The following is a 19,077-nucleotide window of genomic DNA, read 5'->3' on the forward strand; positions in this document are numbered from 1 at the left end:
AGTGCATCTGATCATATAAAATAATATTTATTGAAATGAACTCTTAAAAATGTAAACAGTAGTTCTTGTCTTTGTTGCTGTTTTTGTTTCTTTTTGTTTTGTTTGTTCATTTATCTGTCTTTGAGAGGGTAAAAAGAGGTACAAAATGGTGGGACAAAGAGTGAACAAATGCAGCAGTGGTACCCACTAGACACTATGTTGAAACAACTATATCAAGTTGTGGGTGGAGATGGGAGTGATAAACTGGGAGAGAGCAAGGGAAGGGGTGACATTGTCCAAAAAGAAATGTACTCTTTATATGACTTATATAAATAACTGCAACTTCTTTATACGCCACGCTTATAATAACAATAAAAACATTAAATTAAAAAAGAAAGGCAAAATCAAAGCTCAGCAAAATAAAACATCAGGAAGTAGGTACTCCAAAGTGGCGGGGGGGAGGGGGGAGTCAAAAGAAAAAGGAGAGGACCAGGGGAGAAAGCAGTGAAGAATCCAACCCTACTAATTTAAGAAGAGTGAGAAAAGAGATGAGGAGGGGAGGAATGGGTAAGAGCATTACATTGATCGGATTTATTGCACTAAAAACCTGCTTTGTTAAATGGCAACTCCTTTGTACAATTACTGAAAGATAATAAAAAATTAAAATAATTTTTTAAAAAGAATGAAGTACAACATATATCTAATTTCATCTCATTTCACCTTCATTTTCCTTATTTGTAAAATGAAGTTGTTATAATATCTGAACTATATATATGCCTCACAAAGTTGGGGTTTTGTTGTTGTTGTTGTTTTTTGTTTTTTTTTATTTGCTGGTCGTGGTACCTGAACTCTGGGCCTGGGCACTGTCTTTCAGCTCTTCAGCTCAAGGCTAGTGCTTTTACACTTGAGCCACAGTGCCACTCCTGGCTTTTCCTACTTATGTGGTGCTGAGGAATCGAATCCAGGGCCTCATGCATGCTAGGCAAGCACTCTACCACTGAACCACCTTCCCAGCCTGTCACAATGTTTTTGAGCATCAAAGCAGATAATAAAACCACAATTACAATATATTTCAGATAGCTAAGCTAGCAAATAGTTGAATAACCATTGCTGGCAAATATTACTTAATAGAATGAGGTCCAGAGGTAATATAAGGCCAAGATGAAGGTACCCAGGGTATGCCCCTCAGTTTTGTAGATATTATGCAGCCAAGGGACAAAAACACTGGATGACCAAATAAGGATCAAGATGTGATATTTAAGAAGAAGAAATTTAAGGAATTAGAATCCTAAAGTAGATCCTTAAAACTTTTATTTTAGCCAGGTCATTGGCACCAGGCTCTGGTTTTTGTTTTTTGGCAGGTTCTCACTCTATACCCAGAAGAGCCTTGTACTCACAATTCAACTCTTCGTCCTCCTACTTTAGCCTATCAAGTGATGAGATTACAGATGTCTACTACATAACCTGGCTAAAATAAAAGTTTTAAGAATCTACCTTAGGATTCTAATCCCTTAAATTTCTTCTTCTTTTTTTTTTTGGGGGGGGGTCCGGTTGTGGGGCTTGCACTCTGGGCCTGGGTGCTGTCCCTCAGCTCTTCAGCTCAACTCTACCACTTGAGCCACAGCACCACTTTCGGCTTTTTCCTTTTGCTTATGTGGTGCTGAGGAATCAAACCCAGGGCCTCAGCCATGCAAGGCAAGCGCTGTACCACTGAGCCACCTTCCCAGCCCACAAATTTCTTCTTCTTAAATATCACATCTTGATCCTTATTTGGTCAGCCAGTGTTTGTCCCTTGGCTGTATAATATCTACAAAACTGAGGGGCATACTCCTCATCCCTGTACTCCTAGCTACTCAAGAGGCTAAGAACTGAGGATTACATTTAAAAGCCAGCCCAGGCAGGAAAGTCCATGAGATCTTTATCTCTAATTAATTACCAAAAAAAGCCAGAAATGGGAGTTTGGCTTAAATGGTGGAATGTTAGCCATGAGCAAAAAGACTCAGGGATAATGCCCAGCCCCTGAATTCAATCTCCATGACTGCGAAAAACAAACAACTCTTAGAAACAATTTTCAACTATCTGTACAGGAAATAAGGATTTGAACATGCTAAGGATTTGCTTTAAAAAACTGTGAGAGAGGGGACATTATATAGATGATGTCCTGAGTTGGTAAGTATTCAGGCTGGATGATAAGATCATACTATTCTATTTTTACATGTTCCTGAAATTTTACATGGTAGTTTTTTGAGTTTTTTTAAAGAAAATATAAGACATTACCTCTGAATATGACACACCCAAAGAATGTTAAGAGAACTGAATGAATTTACAAGATCATAAAATTAAGACACATTACTGAGACTAGACTGTTTCCTTAATGTTAAAACAATGTTCTAAGCACATTAAATTTTAAAAAATTACAATGCAAAAAAGAGTTGAGCTGCATAAAACATTACCGAATCAATTTATAATTGTTGGCACTTCTGACAAGAGTTTATTATTCTGACAGACCATCCAGAATAAAACTTTGTTCAAGCCAGGTGCTTGTGGCTCATGTGTGTAATCTTAACTACTCAGGAAGCTGAGCTCTGAGGATCATAGTTCAAAGCCAGCCCAGGCAAGAAAGTCCGTGAGACTCTTATCTCCAATAAGCCACTCAGAAAACCGAATGGTGCTGTGGCTCAAGTGGTAGAGTGCTTGCCTTGAGCTGGAGAGCTGAGGGACAGTGCCCAGGCCCAGAGTTCAAGTCCCACCAGTGACAAACACTCCCCTCCCCTCCCAAAAAAAACAACCAACTTTGTTCACTTGTCATAATGTGCCAGGTTCTGTTCTGTTTTTTTTTTTATTGTGAAAATACTGTACAGAGGGGTTACAATTACATGGGAAGATAATGAGTACATTTCTTATCAAGCATTGTAGTCTCCTCCTTTGTTTCCCCTTCCCATCCCTTCCCATCTGTTCTAAGTTTTACATGCATTAATTGCTTTCATTCTCAGAGCAACAATGAGATACTACTTTTACAAATAAAGAAATTTAAGGAACAGACTATTCACTCAAATCAAATTTTAAACCACAAAATTGTTTCCAAATTTTCAGTGCTATGTTATAGTCTTATTAAATAAGTTCTTAATTTTTTAACCTTATTAAAATTTTTAACTAAACAAAGAAATTAAAATGTAACAAGTAGTACAAGACACAATGTTGAAAATGAACTTTACAACTTTGGGGTGGGGAGGGAGGAGTTTGGGAAGTGGGTAGGGAAGGGATAGTAGGGGAAAAACAAAGGAGGGGTAACAATGCTCGAGGAAGTGGACTCATTACCTTACTAATGCAACTGTAACCCCTCTGTACAGTATCTTTACAATAAAAAAACTAACAAAAAATAGAGGCTGGGAAGGTGGCTCAGTGGTAGAGCTCTTGCCTTGCATGCATAAGGCCCTGGGTTCGATTCCTCAGCACCACATAAGCAAAAATAAAAAAGCTGGAAGTGGCTCTGTGGCTCAAGTGGTAGAGTGCTAGCCTTGAGCTGAAGAGCTGAGGGACAGTGCCCAGGTCCAGAGTTCAGGCCCCATGACCGGACCCCCCCCAAAAAAAAAAACGAAAAGACAAAAAACCTAACAAAAAATAAAATAGGGCTGGGAAGGTGGCTCAGTGGTAAAGTGCTTGCCTTGCATGCATGAGGCCCTGGGTTCTATTCCTCAGCACCACATAAGCAAAAAGAAAAAAGCCAGAAGTGGTGCTGTGGCTCAAGTGGTTAGAGCGCTAGCCTTGAGCTGAAGAGATGAGGGACAGCGCCCAGGCCCAGAGTTCAGGCCCCACGACCGGACCCCAAAAAAAGTAAAATAAAATAAAAAGTAACAAATAGAAGCCTAAAAAAGGTAAATAATGATATTGGAGGCAATGTAAGTGGCAGCAAGCAAGCAGTTTAGAACTTAAGGTTTTCCGAGTTGATCAAAGGTATACATGCATATACATACAAATAAAGACACAGATTTGATATCAACATACATTAGGGCTTTAAAGTGAAATAAAGAAAGATCCATGAATAATCATTCCCTTCTGTTACCTGTATAATATCAGATTTGCTATCTAGGATTCTCACATACTTGTCATTTTTTCTTTCTAATTTTGGTATTATAATACAAGGTAATTGGGGCTGGGAAGGTGGCTCAGTGGTAGAGTGCTTGCCTTGCATGCCTGAGGCCCTGGGTTCGATTACTCAGCACCACATAAGCAAAAAGAAAAAAGCCGGAAGTGGTACTGTGGCAAGCGGTAGAGCACTAGCCTTGAGCTGAAGAGCTGAGGGACAGTGCCCAGGCCCACAGTTCAGGCCCCACGACCGGACCCCCCCCAAAAAAAATAATAAAAATAAATAAAACAAGGTAATTAAACTAGTCAATATTGAAGAAACAGTATTTACTTGAAAAGTTTTAACAATGCAACAATATTCTAATATCTATATTTATATTCTTTAATAAATATCCACAATACAATGTTAAGTGAAGACTTCACACTTTTTAAGTCCTAAATCTAAGATAATAAAAGTCTATCTGAAAGTTCAGAATCTATGCACTTAATTAACACCTACCGTACAAAGCAGTGGTGCTGAAATCAGTTGAGGGGCAATTAAATATTACCATAAAAATAGAGACACTACCACAGAAAATAATAGTGAAGAGAATGATGGTTGCTGAAAAAAAATATCAAAAAGAAACACTTTTCTGTACAAAATGAAGTTAGGAGGAATATGAAATTACATATTTTAACTGCTCTCCTAGTCCATTTTCCTTACAAGTAGAATTCAATTGATGATGGCATATAATTTCATCAGTGAATCTGAGTCCCTTTCTCTGAGGCTGATTTTCATCATATGTGGCAAAACAAAAGTAAAATTAGAATACTTTCATTAATATGCATCATGATGTCATAAATTCAGATAACAAAGCAGAAAGCAAGTTCCCAAAGGTCTCACTACATGCAATAAAAGCTTCAAGCTACATAATTAATCCCTGCCCATTGAAAAGCTGGTTGCAACAGATATGCAATCTTGTTAACTAATATAGATTGGTGCTAAACAGGCAATAAAAATTGGATTTTTGTCTATAGTTCTGGCTGAGATCAGAAATGCACAGTGAGGGCTGGGAAGTTGGCTCAGTGGTAGAGCGCTTGCCTTGCATGCCTGAGGCCCTGGGTTTGATTCCTCAGCACCACATAAGCAAAAAGAAAAAAGCCAGAAGTGGTGCTGTGGCTCAAGTGGTAGAGCGCTAGCCTTGAGCTGAAGAGCTGAGGGACAGCGCTCAGACCTAGAGTTCAGGCCCCACGACCGGACCCCCCCCCCAAAAAAAAAAAGAAATGCACAGTGAAAGTCAAAGTAGATGAACGTATATCACCAATATTGAGAAAACATTTAATTCTACAGGTAATAAAAGAAAGCCTACATAAGTTAAATTTATTGAAGTTCTGATACAGTAACTATCTATTAAGCGTATAATTAGAAATTTAAAATAGATTAAAATATACAATGAAGTAGTGCATAATAAAAGGTATGAATAACAGAAAATTCTTATTTAGCCTATAGCTTCAATACTTTCTTTTTTTCTACCAAACATACCCAAAGCTAAAAGCAAACAGTGAAACTGAATAGGCAGAGTTTTACTTTCTTCCTTTGTTCAATTCATCTCAGAGCAGATAAATTTAAAAAAATATATTGTAAGAAAGCATAGTAGCTGGGCACCAGTGGCTAGCACCTATAATCCTAGCTACTCAAGAGGCTGAGATCTGAGTATCAAAATTCAAAGCCAGCCTGGGAGGAAAGTCTATGAACCTCTGATCTCCAATTAGAAAAAAGGCCAAAAGTGGAGCTGTGACTCAAGTGGTAGAATACTAGCCTTAAGCACAAAAAGCTCAGGGACAGTACTCAGGTCCTCAGCTCAGGTCCAAGACTGGCACATACACACAAAAATAATCTACATAATGTTCAAATCTTGTGAGGATTAAATGAGTTAATATTCATTAAGTACCTAGCTGAGTACATGGCAAATAATAAGTAATAGCAATAACACTAAATGGAATTGTTATAATTACTTGCTAATATTAATAGCACTTTTCATTTTCACAGAGGTTCTTAACAACTTCTTAAATTCTTAATAATTTACAGATTTCACACTGATTCTAATATACTTGGATATCAAATATTTGAATAAGAACACAAAAAAGTTACAATGACTCATCTAACAAACTTATTATCTCTGACTGGAAATAAAAAGTTTGTATTCCAACTGTGTTTAGCTAACTTAAGTTCAGATCAGAACATTAAGGTATTAATTTAGTTAAATGAACTTAAAAGTACTGAAAGTTTTAGTTTACAAAAAAAGGCAGTTTTCAGCATTTATCCTTAACTACCTTCTGTCAACTATTTTGAGATATACTATTAATTATAAGGCAATTAAATGTATTCTATTAACCTAATTAAGTTAATTTGATTAAGAGTAAAATTAAGATTCGGTGGATCAAGATTCAAGACCAAAGCACTAATGGCCCACGCTGGTGATCCCAGCTACTCAGGAGGCTGCGATGTGAAGATAATGATTCAAAGCCAGCTCAGGCAGGAAAGGGTATGAGACTCGTATTCTCAATAACCACCAGAAAATCAGAAGTGGAGCTGTGGCTCAAAGCGTTTTGCCTTAAGCGAAAAAGCTCAGTCAGGGACAGCACTTGGACCCTGAGTTCAAGCCCCATGACTGACCAAAACAAAAGGTAAAAAAAAAAAAAAAAAGGAAAAAGATTCAAGCCCAGTCTGGGCAACAAATTCCATACCCTATCTGAAAAATAAAGAAAAATAGGTTTCTATTTTACAAGGTAACCAGAAAAGTTACATGATATGATCTCACTTCTTAAATATATACCATGAAAACCACTGCATTTTCCAAGTCATCAAAAATGAGGCCTGACAAGAAGAAGTGTCAAAAAAAAAGTCTTATCTTCCTTTCCTCCCAGCAATAAGACATGACCATTACTTGACTTACTTTTCTGGTCCCTTTAAAAGTATTCTTTTTTGTTGTTGATGGTGGTCATTGGGCTTGAACTCTGGGCCTGGGCGCTGTCCCTCATCTCTTAAGCTCAAGACTAGTGCTCTACCACTTGAGACAGAGCCACTTCTAGTTTTCTGGTGGTTAATTGGAGATGAGTTTCATGGACTTACTTGCCCAGGCTGGTCCTCAGATCTCAGCCTCTTTTAGTAGCTGGGATTCCAGGCGTGAGCCACCAAGGCTCCAAAGCTCAGTGTCCAGGTACTGAGTTCATGTCCAGGACTGGCATTAAAAAATGTAGCCAGGTACTGGTGGCTCATGCCTGTAATCCTAGCTACTCAGGAGATTGAGATCCTAGGATCATAGTTTGAAGCCAATCCCGGCAGGAAAGTCTGTGAGACTCTTATCTCCAACAAATTACTCAGAAAAAGCTGGCAGAAAAAGTTGTGATTCAATGATTTAGCCTTAAGCAAAGGAAGCTCAGGGACAGTGCCCAGGCCCTGAGTTCAAGCTCTAGGACTGGCACGTGCATGTGCATGCACACAATGTATTCTTTATAAAGAGAAGAGGTAATTCTTAATTTTCTATACTAATTGATGTTGAACTATAATTCTAGACTTTCAATTTATTTGATTACCACACAACTTCTAGTTACTAAGCCAGATACCATAAAGAGGGGACTGGTTTTTTCAATCTGAAAATTCTAGTCACTGGAAAGAGTTACCTTCTATTTTAACATAAACTGGCATTCTAATGTGTACATCATTCTCTTATTGCCTTTCATTTGAACTGGGCTCCTGAAGGCTAACCATACATGAGCAAAGCATATATTTAAGGTTCTCAGCTGGAAGTTAAGGACCAAATATTCTTTCCCCTTGACAATAGAAAGGAATGTGTACGGGAAGTGGTAGTTTTTAGTTGTTGGTCTAACTAAACCAAATTTAGGCTAATTCACTTATGCATCAGAATGACTAACAAAGAAATCACTTAGAAAAAAAAAAGAAACCACTTAGAATTTAAACTAAAACATGCATGCTTATGCAGAATCGTTTACAGTAATACTTTTCCCAAAAGAAAACAAGCCTACCAAAAAAAAAAAAGAAAGAAAGAAAATAAGCCTGCTAAATTCAACTGTGCTATCAGATAAAATCCAGAAATAAAATTTCAACGTGAATGAGCCCGGAACATTTCTTATAAATTGACTCAATTATTACAAGATTTTAAAAGTGTTTGAGAGAATTCCCACCTGGTAAAAAAAAGTGGGGCAAGAAATTTGCATTTTGGGTGTATGAATTTGAGACTTGGAATTATAACTCAAGACTTTTCTCTGTGTCATGCAAAAGTAAACATATTATTCCTTTAAAAATATCTCTTCAAGGTCTTTGTGATGGTGCAGGATTGCAATGACAACTCTCTGGGACCCAAGGAAATAGTATAGAAAGGTATGGAGAGTTTGAGGCCAACGTGCACCCTTGTTTTCAAAAAGCAAAACCAACCAACCAACCAGAATCGATTCCACACTCCAAAGCTATTCAGTCTCACACAAGAAACCTCAGCTCTTCAAGTGGGGCCACTTAACTTTTAATGAGAAGGACGTAACGTCCATCACCTTCCCAGTTCCCCTTAAACAAAGAACTATCCGCTCTAAATCCTCAGGGTGGAAATCTCCTGGGACCGTGATGCCAAGAACTTGCACCGCCACAGGAATCATCATCATCGCAATCTCTGTCTCCCGGAGACCGAAAGGCTCCGGCTGGGAGGCTGGGGTGGTGGAGGGAGGCGGTAGCGGGGGGAACAGGTGAGTTCCACAGGGGCACTGCCTTAGAAGGGAAGCCTTTGAGGATGCAATCGAACGCGAGGCTCCAGGGAAAAGCACGCTTGACCTCCGGATTAGGAATGTTTCAACGAGAGCTTAAAGTGATGGGGGTAAGCAAAAGCGAATGACAGAAAACCATTCACCTTCCACTGCAGCCAGGTTAAGTACCCAAAGGAGACAAGGGCCAGGAAAGAGGGGTGGTAGTCTCCCCAAAGACCAAAGGGGGGGGGTGTAAACCAGAGCGTGGCCTTCGTACAGACCTCCGGTTCGGATCAGCCGGCGGGCAGGAGGAAAGGATCGCTTTTACGCTGGCAGAAATAACGCGCGTTCCACTACGGCAACGAGCCCGGTACGAGATGTCGCCTCTCTCCCTGCTTGCTCCCGTCCATTCCTTTACCTCTCAACTGGAGCTCCCGGGGCACTCGGGGCAAAACTCTGCCAAAGCCTGCGCCGCTGGAGGACAGCTAAAGGAAAATACCTGAGTCCCAGGAATAACACCTGCGGCGACAGGAGGAGGAGGAGGAGGAGGAGCCTTGGACCAGCGGAGCCCAAACAGAATTCTCACTCGCTCTGGTCAAACCTCAACTCTGCCGGGCGGGGCGGGGGAAACTTCCGCTGCGAGCCTGGAAACGTCATTTCCGCTTCGTGTCTGGAGCCCCACCCCTCCCCCTTCCATTCTAAACACGTTCCAACGTTCTGACTTCCTCTTCCAGGACACCGCCGGTTCGTAACAGCCAACGTGGACTACAAGACCCAGCATTCACCTCGGGAGGTTGATTTCCGGGTTCATCGGTCCGCGCTGGGTACATCACCATGGAAGCGATCGGTTTGGTCACGTGGTGCTCTTGGTGACGCCCGGTGGCTGCTGTGGGGTCTGGGGCTCAGGCAGGGGCCATTTTGCTAAAGGCTGCCTCCTAGAGTCGGAGGCGGACTGGCAGCTGACTGAAGCTGTTCCTTTTCCTTCTCTGCAACGTGCGACCTGGAGAAGCACTGCCAGGCTGGGAGACGAAGACTGAGCGCCTTTCGGAGACGGCCATGGTTCCCTCCAGCCACCGCTACCTGAGGACCCTCCATGGCGGCCGCCTCTTCCGAGCTGCTGCTCCTGCCGCTCCTTCCCACCCCCTTCGCCTGTCCCCTCCAGAGCCTCAGTCGTCCTTCCGCCCCAGAGACTGATGGTACTCGAGCTGGGGGCATCATGAGAGGAGAGAAACACTTCTACTGCCGCGGAGCTGCCGGGGACCAAGGTTCCTGCCCCCCGACCCCTTCCACTCTGGCCTCGACCCTCTTGTTGCCGGCGGAGCCCGTCACGAGTGGCTGGTCTGGACCTGGCGGTGGTTTGTCAGGGGGCGACGAGGAGGAGACCCGGCTCCTTCAACTCTTGCGCACGGTACCGGAACCTTCCGAGGCCTTCCAGGCTCTGCAAGCTGCTTTGCCCCGGCGGGGCGGCCGACTCGGCTTTCCCCGACGCAAAGAAGCGTTGTATCGGGCCTTGGGCCGCGTGCTGGTGGAAGGAGGTGGTGACGAGAAGCGACTCTGCTTGCAACTTCTCTCCGACGTTCTCCGGGGTCAGGGGGAGGCCGGTCAGCTAGAGGAGGCCTTTAGCTTAGCACTTCTGCCTCAACTGGTCGTCTCCTTGAGAGATGACATCCCAGCCCTGCGGAAAGATGCGCTGCAGATCCTACACATCTGTCTGAAACGTAGTTCTGCACAGGTGCTGAGCACGCTTATACAACAAGGTCTAGAAAGTAGCGATGCCAGGCTTAGAGTTTCTACTGCACTCCTCCTCCCTATCTTGCTGACTCCTGAGGATTTTTTGCTGGGCTTGGATCTCACCGAGGTGGTAATTTCTCTAGCCCGAAAGCTCGGCAGTCAGGAGATAGAAGATGAATCTGAGACCGCCTTCTCCGCACTTCAACAAATCGGGGAGCGACTTGGACAAGAAAGGTTTCAATCCTATATTTCTCGGCTGCCATCTGCTCTGAGGAGACAGTACAATCGCCGCCTGGAGTCCCAGTTTGGAAGTCAAGTTCCTTATTATTTGGAATTAGAAGCCTCCGGATTTCCTGAGGATCCTGCCCCCTCTGCGTTGACTCTCTCCAATAGCAATCTTAAATTTGGGATTATTCCACAGGAGCTGCATGCAAGATTGTTGGATCAGGAAGACTACAAGAACCGGACTCAGGCTGTTGAAGAACTAAAACAGGTGCTGGGAAAATTTAACCCTAGTTCTACCCCTCATTCTAGTCTTGTTGGTTTCATCAGCTTGTTGTATAATTTGTTAGATGATTCTAACTTCAAAGTGGTCCACGGCACACTTCAAGTTCTGCATTTACTGGTGGTTCGCCTCGGAGGACAAGTACAACAGTTCTTGGGGCCAGTTATAGCAGCTTCTGTCAAAGTGCTGGCAGACAACAAGTTGGTGATCAAACAGGAATATATGAAGATCTTCCTCAAGCTAATGAAGGAAGTAGGTCCGCAACAGGTGCTTTGTTTACTGCTGGAACATCTTAAACACAAGCATTCCAGAGTAAGAGAGGAGGTGGTGAACATTTGCATCTGCTCTCTCCTGACTTATCCCAGTGAGGATTTTGACTTATCCAAACTATCCTTTGTTCTTGCCCCAGCTCTTGTAGATAGCAAACGCAGGGTACGCCAAGCCGCTCTAGAAGCTTTTGCAGTGTTGGCATCATCAATGGGCTCAAGTAAAACCAGCATCCTTTTTAAAGCTGTAGATACTGTTGAATTGCAAGATAATGGAGATGGAGTGATGAATGCTGTGCAGGCCAGATTGGCTAGGAAAACCCTACCAAAGCTAACAGAACAAGGATTTGTAGAGTATGCAATACTCATGCCATCTTCTGCTCAGGGGAGGTCAAGCCATTTGTCACATGGAGCAGATACAGACTGGCTTTTGTCTGGTAACAGAACTCAGAGTGCACACTGCCACTGCGGTGACCACACGAGGGACAATATGCAAATGTATGGCTCTTATAGTCCAACTATCTTTACCCGACGGGTATTAAGTGCAGGAAAAGGAAAAAATAAATTACCATGGGAAAATGAGCAACATGGGGTCGTTGGAGACAACCAAACTTCCAGTTCCAACGACACAGAGCAGGTATGCTTTTTTAATATTCTCGAAATAAGACTGAAAGAATTTAAAATGAAAATAGGCTCATAATGACTTAAAGATGAGGCTGTTTCTGAAGGTTGTTATTTTAAGTTAAATGCTGAAGAGCATATCTGTGGTACAAGATACTTAAGACTATTTTAGAGCTTTCTTGATTAGAATTGGAGACGCCATGTAATATGGACTTTGCTGGATTTGGATCTTGCTTTATCACTTTGGCGTGTCATTCACCAAATCCATACGATCAACACTGAAACTAGTAGGTGCTAGATAGGAGTTAAATTCTGGAAATGAAGTTGAAACTAGTTCCACACTATTTAAGGAAAAGGACAGACCTATAAACCAGCAGTTGACACACTTGGTAAGTGCTAGAATAGACCTTTGAGAGTACTGACTGTCCCTGAGCTTTTTTGCTCAAGGCTAGCACTTTACCTCTTGTGCCACAGCTCCACATCTGGAAGCATTTCATGGCTTTTGAGATTTGGAGCTGCAATCCTCAGAACTCAGCAGCCTCCTGAATAACCAGGATTACAGGCAAGAGCCACTAGTGCTCAGCAACTTCTGGCTTTTTGATGGTTAATTGGAAATAAAATTTCACAGATTTGGGGATGGGAAGGTGGCTCAGTGGTAGAGTGCTTGCCTTGCATTCATGAGGCCCTGGGTTCGATTCCTCAGCACCATATAAGCAGAAAAAGCCAGAAGTGGTGCTGTGGCTCAAGTGATAGAGCACTACTAGCCTTGTGCTGAAGCGCTCAGGGACAGCACCCAGGCCCAGAGTTCAGGCCCCACGACCAGAAAAAGGAAAAAAAAAATTCTCACAGACTTTAATGCCTGGGCTATCTGAGCCTCCTGAATAGCTAAGATTACAGGCATGTACCACCTGTGCCTGGCCAAAGCTTTTGCTTTAAAAATTACAAATGTTGCCAGGCACTAGTGACTCATGCCACATGTATGTGTGTGTATATTTGTGTGTATGTGTACATTTTTACAAATATTTAGCTTAGTTAAGTCTACAATAAGTACTCATATACTTTGTCTATATTTACCACATGTTAACATCTTGCCATTTTGCTCCATATTTGCTGAACCATTTGGTAGTAATTGCACATATATTGAATTTCACTTGTAAATATATTAACATATGTACCCTAAGAATAAGTTTCTTTGTGACTGTTGTCATGCCTTATAATATTAATAGTAATTCAATAATACCTGATAGCTTGCATTTAAATTTTTCAAAATTTCCCCTAAGTGTCATAAAGTTTTTGTTTTACTGTGTCCTCTAGGATCCAGTTATGGTTCATATACGTGTTTTTGTTTGTTTTAATGTAGCATCATGTCCCTAGCTGTGTATGTTACTTCTTTTTTTTTTTCTTCATGACATTCACTTTTTTTTTTTTTTTTTTTTTTTTGTCGGTCGTGGGGCTTGAACTCTGGGCCTGGGCGCTGTCCTTCAGCTCTTCAGCTCAAGGCGAGCGCTCTACCACTTGAGCTACAGCGCCACTTCCGGTTTTCTGGTGGTTTATTGGAGATAGGAGTCTCACGGTCTCACCTGCCCGGGCTGGCTTTGAACCGCGATCCTCAGATCTCAGCCTCCTGAGTAGCTAGGATTAGGCCTGAGCCACCAGCGCCCGGCTCAACATTCACTTTTTTTAACCCAAGAGTCTATAGGGTAATTGTTTGTAGAATGTCTTACATCTTGAAATTTACCTGATTGTTTTCTTATAGAGTAAAAATAAATATTTTTAGTGAAAAATGTGATATAGGCAGTACGTAATGTGAATTTTATAGTACAATACATTAATACATTATGACACAAATACCAGGTTCCCAATTTTAGTGGTGTTTAATTTTATCATTTGATTAAGGTAATGAGAACTAGATTCATTGTAAAGGCATACTTTACTCTTTATAACTAACACATGGTCTGTAGAAACCTATAAAGACCTCAACAACTCTTTACTCACTATTTTTAACATTTATTAAGGATTATTGTACAATTTATTAAATTGAGTGATATAAAAATGGTAAATAAATAAATAAAAACTGGGCACTGGTGGTTTACACCTGTAATTCTAGCTACTCAGGAGGCTGAGATCTGAGAATAGCGGTTTGAATACAGCCCGGTTATAAAAGTCTCCTTGAGACTCTTATCGCTAATTAACCACTCAAAAACTAGAAGCAGAGCTGTGGTTCAAAGTGGTAGTAGAGTACTGGCCTTGAGCAAAAGTGCTCAGGAACCATGGCCAGGCCCTGATTTCAAGCTCCATCAAAAATAAATAAATAAATAAATAAAATACTTAAGTATTTATTACCTGAGACTTTGTTTCTTCTGTTGTAATTATATACATCTTAAATTTTAGTAATAAGAATTGATTTATTTGATACTAAAATTGTTTGACTAATTGCTGGCTGCTTTGTGTTTTAAGCATGACTTTTAAATCTTTGAGCACTCTTTGACTTAAAATACAATATAGTGCCAGGCGCTGGTGGCTGTAATCCTAGCTACTCTGGAGGCTGAGATCTGAGGATCATGTTTCAAAGCCAGCCTGGGCAGGAAAATCCATGAGACTCTTATTTGCAATAAACCACCAGAAAACTGGAAGTAGCGCTATGGCTCAAGTGGTAGAGCGCTGGCCTTGACCTGAAGAGCTGAGGGACATTGCCCAGGCCCATGACCGACCAAAAAAAAAAATACATATATATGTGTGTGTGTGTGTGTGTGTATATATATATATATATATATATATGTATATATATGTATATATATATGTATATATATACATATATATATATATACACACATATATATTTATGTATACACACACACACACACAGTATACTACCCAGCTATATCTGGTACTTTTATTGGTTTAAAACCAAATCTAGGTATAAATTTGCTTATTGCTATTTCTTGCCATTGCAGATTGGTTCTTTTCATGGAAAAATGAGGGAGCTCTTTGCTCTCCTCTTTTATTGAGTTCACATTAATACCTCCAATTCATATTCAGAACAAGGAGTTCTTACCTTTTATTATATTTCCCTTCTCATATAATAAAACCCTAGTTCCCAGTGTCACATCCTCTACCCCACCCCCCTTTTTTTCTGGTGCTGGTGTTAGGGCTTGAACTTAGGGACAGGGCACTCACTGTCCCTGAGCTTATTTTGCTAAAACCCTACTACTTTAGCCATAGTTCCACTTCTGGCATATCCTGTACTAGCCCAATAACCTAATAACTACCTGTTAAATAATATTGAGGATTATTCACACTCATGATTTTGTACCTAACTGAGAGCTATAGTCCACTGCCACAACCCAGAATTGTGAAAGAGTATTATTGCTAGCCGGGGACAAGATCAACACCCAAACTATGTTTTCTACTGAATGCATATGCCATTTTTGTAACATCATATAGTCTGTTTGTCCTTGACTATGTAATAAATTTGCATTTGTTTGCAGTAGACCTCTATAGGTAGTGGTGAACTGTGTTCTCAGTGCTTCTTTCCAATTCCAGAATGTGTATTTAAAAAATAATAATTTTCGTATATAATCTGGTTATCTGATTATTGTTATATATTGTAAACCAAGTAATAGATGATTTTCTGATTCTTAAGACTGATGATCCTTAAGACTAACTGTTATAAAGTCTAAGATGTCCGTGTGTATATTAGTAAGATACTGATCCTTAAGACTGATCTTTAAGACTGTTTGTTATATATAAAGTATATATAAAGTCTAAGATGTCAGTGTGTATATTATTAAGAAGATTCTGGTACTGGCCAAAGCAAGAATCAGGCCTTTCTAGCTCTTTCCTAGCTCTTTCCCAGCTCTCTCTTTCCCAGCTCTCGCAGCTCTCTTTCCCAGGCCTTTCCCTGCCACGTGGAGGGCCAACATGGCCTGGTGCCAGCCGGAACGATTAATAAACCTACCCCTTACCTGAAAAAAAAAGTTTACATTTCAAAGATTCTATAGTGAAATTTTAACATACCAGGAATCAAGTCGTAATTCCTTGCTCAGAAATGATCTGTAGAAGCTGGGTACTAGTGTCTCATGTCTCTAACTATAGCTCTTAGGTGTCTGAGATCTGAGAATTGTTCAAAGCCAACCCAGGCAGGAAAATCCGTTGAGACTCTTATCTCCAATTAACCACCATAAAACCAGAAGTGGTGCTATGGATTCAAGTGGTAGAGTGCTAGCCTTGAGCAAAAAAGTTCAGGTACAGCCTAGGCCTTGAGTTCAAGCTCCAGGACTGCTAAAAAAAAAAAGGCATTCACTAATAAACATCCAAAACTGGTACTTCTGTTTTGGAAGATGATTATTTACTTGATTTCTTCACACATGCTCAAATTTATTGTATCTGTGTGAGCTGTTATATTCTGTTTTAAGGAATTGGCCCATTTCATACAAGTTACCAAATTTTTGAAATATATTTGCTTATAGAATCCCATTATTATTGTTATTGTTATTGTTATTGTTGTCATTGGGGATTGAACTCAGGGCTTTACACTCTTGCTTATTAGCTTTTTCACTCAAAGCTGGTGCTATTTATACTTGAGCCACAACTTATTTCCTGATGTTTCTTGATTTTCTATTTACACTAATTTCTGTTCTTAGTTTTGAAATTTCATTTGAGATATTTATTTTGTCCCATGCATAATTTACAAATGTATTGCTAATCTCTAATATTTGGGGGATTTTCTAGTGTTCTCTCTCTCCTTTTGATTTCTAGCTTAATTCTTTTGTGGTTTGAGATCTGTTATTGTACCATTTCAGCTCTTTAAAATTTGTTAGTATCTAGACAAAGGTAGTGTGTCTTAGTGAATGTTCCATGTGAGTTTGAGATTATGTAATCAATTTTTGAAGGAAGTTACTATAAATGTCAGTATGTTCAATATATTGATAATATCTCTACTAGTTTTCTTTATGCTGGAATTGTAAGTCTTTCAATATGTTGGAATTATAAGTTTCTTTTTGTGTGTGTATGTGTGCCAGTAGTGGGCTTGCACTCAGGGTCTGGGCCTTATCCCTTAGCTTTTTCGCTCAAGGCTGGTGTTCTACCACTTGAGCTACAGTCTTCATTCTGGCTTTTTTTCTGGTTAGTTAGAGATGACAGTGTCATGGACCTTCCTGCTTAGGCTGGCTTTCAATGGTGATCCTTAGACCTAGTATTATATGTATGAGCCACCAGCACCTGTCTTTGTCATTACTTTTAATCTATATCATTATTTTAACGTTTCCTATAGACAACATATAGTTATCTTTTCTTTAATATTTACTCTGAGAATGTCTGCCTTTGAACTCATGTATTTTAAAACATTGAAATTTAAAGTGATTATTGATAAATACCTACCATGTTTGTGTTGCTCATGTTCTTTGTTTTTTGTCTTCAAAATTCTTTTGCCTTTTGTGCTTTTGAGAACTTTTGTAAGATTCTCTTTGTTTTATAACATATCAATTAAAGTTACCTTAGAGTTTTCAATGTACATGTACACATACCCTCATAGTAAGCATACATAATCATAATCAAATACTATGTTGATATTATTGTGAAATATTCTTAATTAAGATTAAGAAAAAATAAGGGCTGGGAAGGTGGCTCAGTGGTAGAATGCTTGCCTCGCATGCATGAGACCCTGAGTTTGATTCCCACAACTGACAAAAAAAGAAAAAAAGAAGCCTTTATTTTTCTCACTTCTTTGTTCACAAACCTCTTCTTGACCTGTATAATTTTCTTTTTATCTGAAAGACTTTTAACATTTCTTGCCGATTAGATCTTACTGACAAATTGGTCCTACCGGCCTCAATTTCTGTCTGTGAATGTCTTTTTGTCCTTTGTTTTTTTTTTAATATGATAATGTTTATTCTAAACAATGGTATATAGAACATATTTATAAATAGTCTCATATAGGATTCATATATTTAAAATTTGGGGTGTTGACTTGCCAGTTTACAGAGCATAAGGAAAGAGAGCAATTACTGTTACCTTAACTTTATGAAATGAGAATTTTAGCACTTTTTTTTTCCCCTTCAGTTGTGGGGCCTGAACTCTGGACCTGGGCACTGACCCTCAGCTCTTCAGCTCAAGGCTAGTGCTCTACGAGTTGAGCACAGCGCCCACTTCTGGCTTTTTCTGTTTATATGGTGCTAAGGAATTGAACCCAGGGCCTCATGCATGCAAGGCAAACACTCCACCACTGAGCCACCTTCCCAGCTCCCAGCACTTTCTTTACATTGAGTCAAATGCCCTTAAATGTTTTTCCATCATTTTAGTACATTCACTAGAGAAAAAAATAGGGTTTGCATATATTATTGTATTTACTACCTTTCCTTCAGCAAAAATAATGCCATCATAATTATATACTATAAATATGTTATGGATTAATTAGTCTAAATTAGACTAAACATAAATCCCTATACAAACACACTAAAGTATTTAGTTTAACAGGGTCTGTTAGGTGTCTAGTCACCACTACCTTCCATTTTTTTCTTTTCTAAATTCATTCTGCCTTAATCATCACTTAACACTCACATTTTATTTCATCAAACATCATTTCTCAGGATAAATGGACTTGAATAATCGTAAGCCTGTGTAGACCTTCCCAAGGTACGACTAATCTCACCTTATTTGGTTAATACTAGAATGTCCCATACAGATCCAAAAGTGGTTTATTTCTTTAAAATGAAAGATAAAGGTATTGACTAAGGTTAACCACTTAGTGAAAATACATCAAATACATCTTATCCTTATGTTCACTAACTGGATCCTAATAAGCTACCACTTCTGTCACTCATTTAAGGCTTACAGATTATTTAAAAATCAAAATGGCTTCCCATAACGTGACGTTCCTTTGCAAATACCTGACAATTCAACTACATTATCTCTCTCCACAGAGTGTCCTTTGTTTTTGAGGACAGTTTTCCAGAGTTTAGTATTCTAGGTTGTTGGTTGTGGTTTTTTTTCTTTTTCTTTTTTAAAATTTAAATATTCTACTTCCTATTAGAGTTTGAAAGCTGATTCATGAGAATCATCTTTATTAGAGAAAATAAGATAGCTGGATTTATATTGTAGCAGTTAAATACTCAAAAGATAGAAAAGTAGACCAAATGAAAATTATTATTTGGTAGT

General features: G+C 39.8%; 2 protein-coding genes across 9 annotated transcripts in view; one reads left to right on the forward strand and one right to left on the reverse strand.

The window, feature by feature from the left end:
* Klhl28 (kelch like family member 28) overlaps positions 1-19,077 on the reverse strand; it is a 42,821-nt gene that overhangs the window by 23,444 nt on the left and 300 nt on the right. Inside the window, exon 1 of one of the 5 annotated variants that reach the window (XM_070027322.1) lies at positions 9,299-9,461. The exons of 1 other annotated variant lie outside the window; for it this stretch is intronic. The gene's annotated coding sequence lies outside the window, so the exon portion shown is untranslated. Of the gene's footprint in view, positions 1-9,080; positions 9,175-9,217; positions 9,462-19,077 lie in introns of those variants that run through there. 3 more of the 5 variants (XM_070027278.1, XM_070027295.1, XM_070027302.1) reach the window with 3 other exon arrangements.
* The window catches only part of Togaram1 (TOG array regulator of axonemal microtubules 1), a 64,965-nt gene continuing 55,554 nt past the window's right edge, over positions 9,667-19,077 (forward strand). For all 4 annotated transcript variants that reach the window (XM_070027238.1, XM_070027255.1, XM_070027247.1 and 1 more), the window contains exon 1: positions 9,667-11,938. In XM_070027238.1, coding sequence (XP_069883339.1) covers positions 9,893-11,938 — 2,046 coding nt within the window. In that variant the 5' untranslated portion in view covers positions 9,667-9,892. The remainder of the gene's footprint in view (positions 11,939-19,077) is intronic.

Source organism: Dipodomys merriami, unplaced genomic scaffold, assembly GCF_024711535.1.
Source record: "Dipodomys merriami isolate MVZ:Mamm:240054 unplaced genomic scaffold, mDipMer1.0.p SCAF_1, whole genome shotgun sequence".
NCBI lineage: Eukaryota > Metazoa > Chordata > Mammalia > Rodentia > Heteromyidae > Dipodomys > Dipodomys merriami.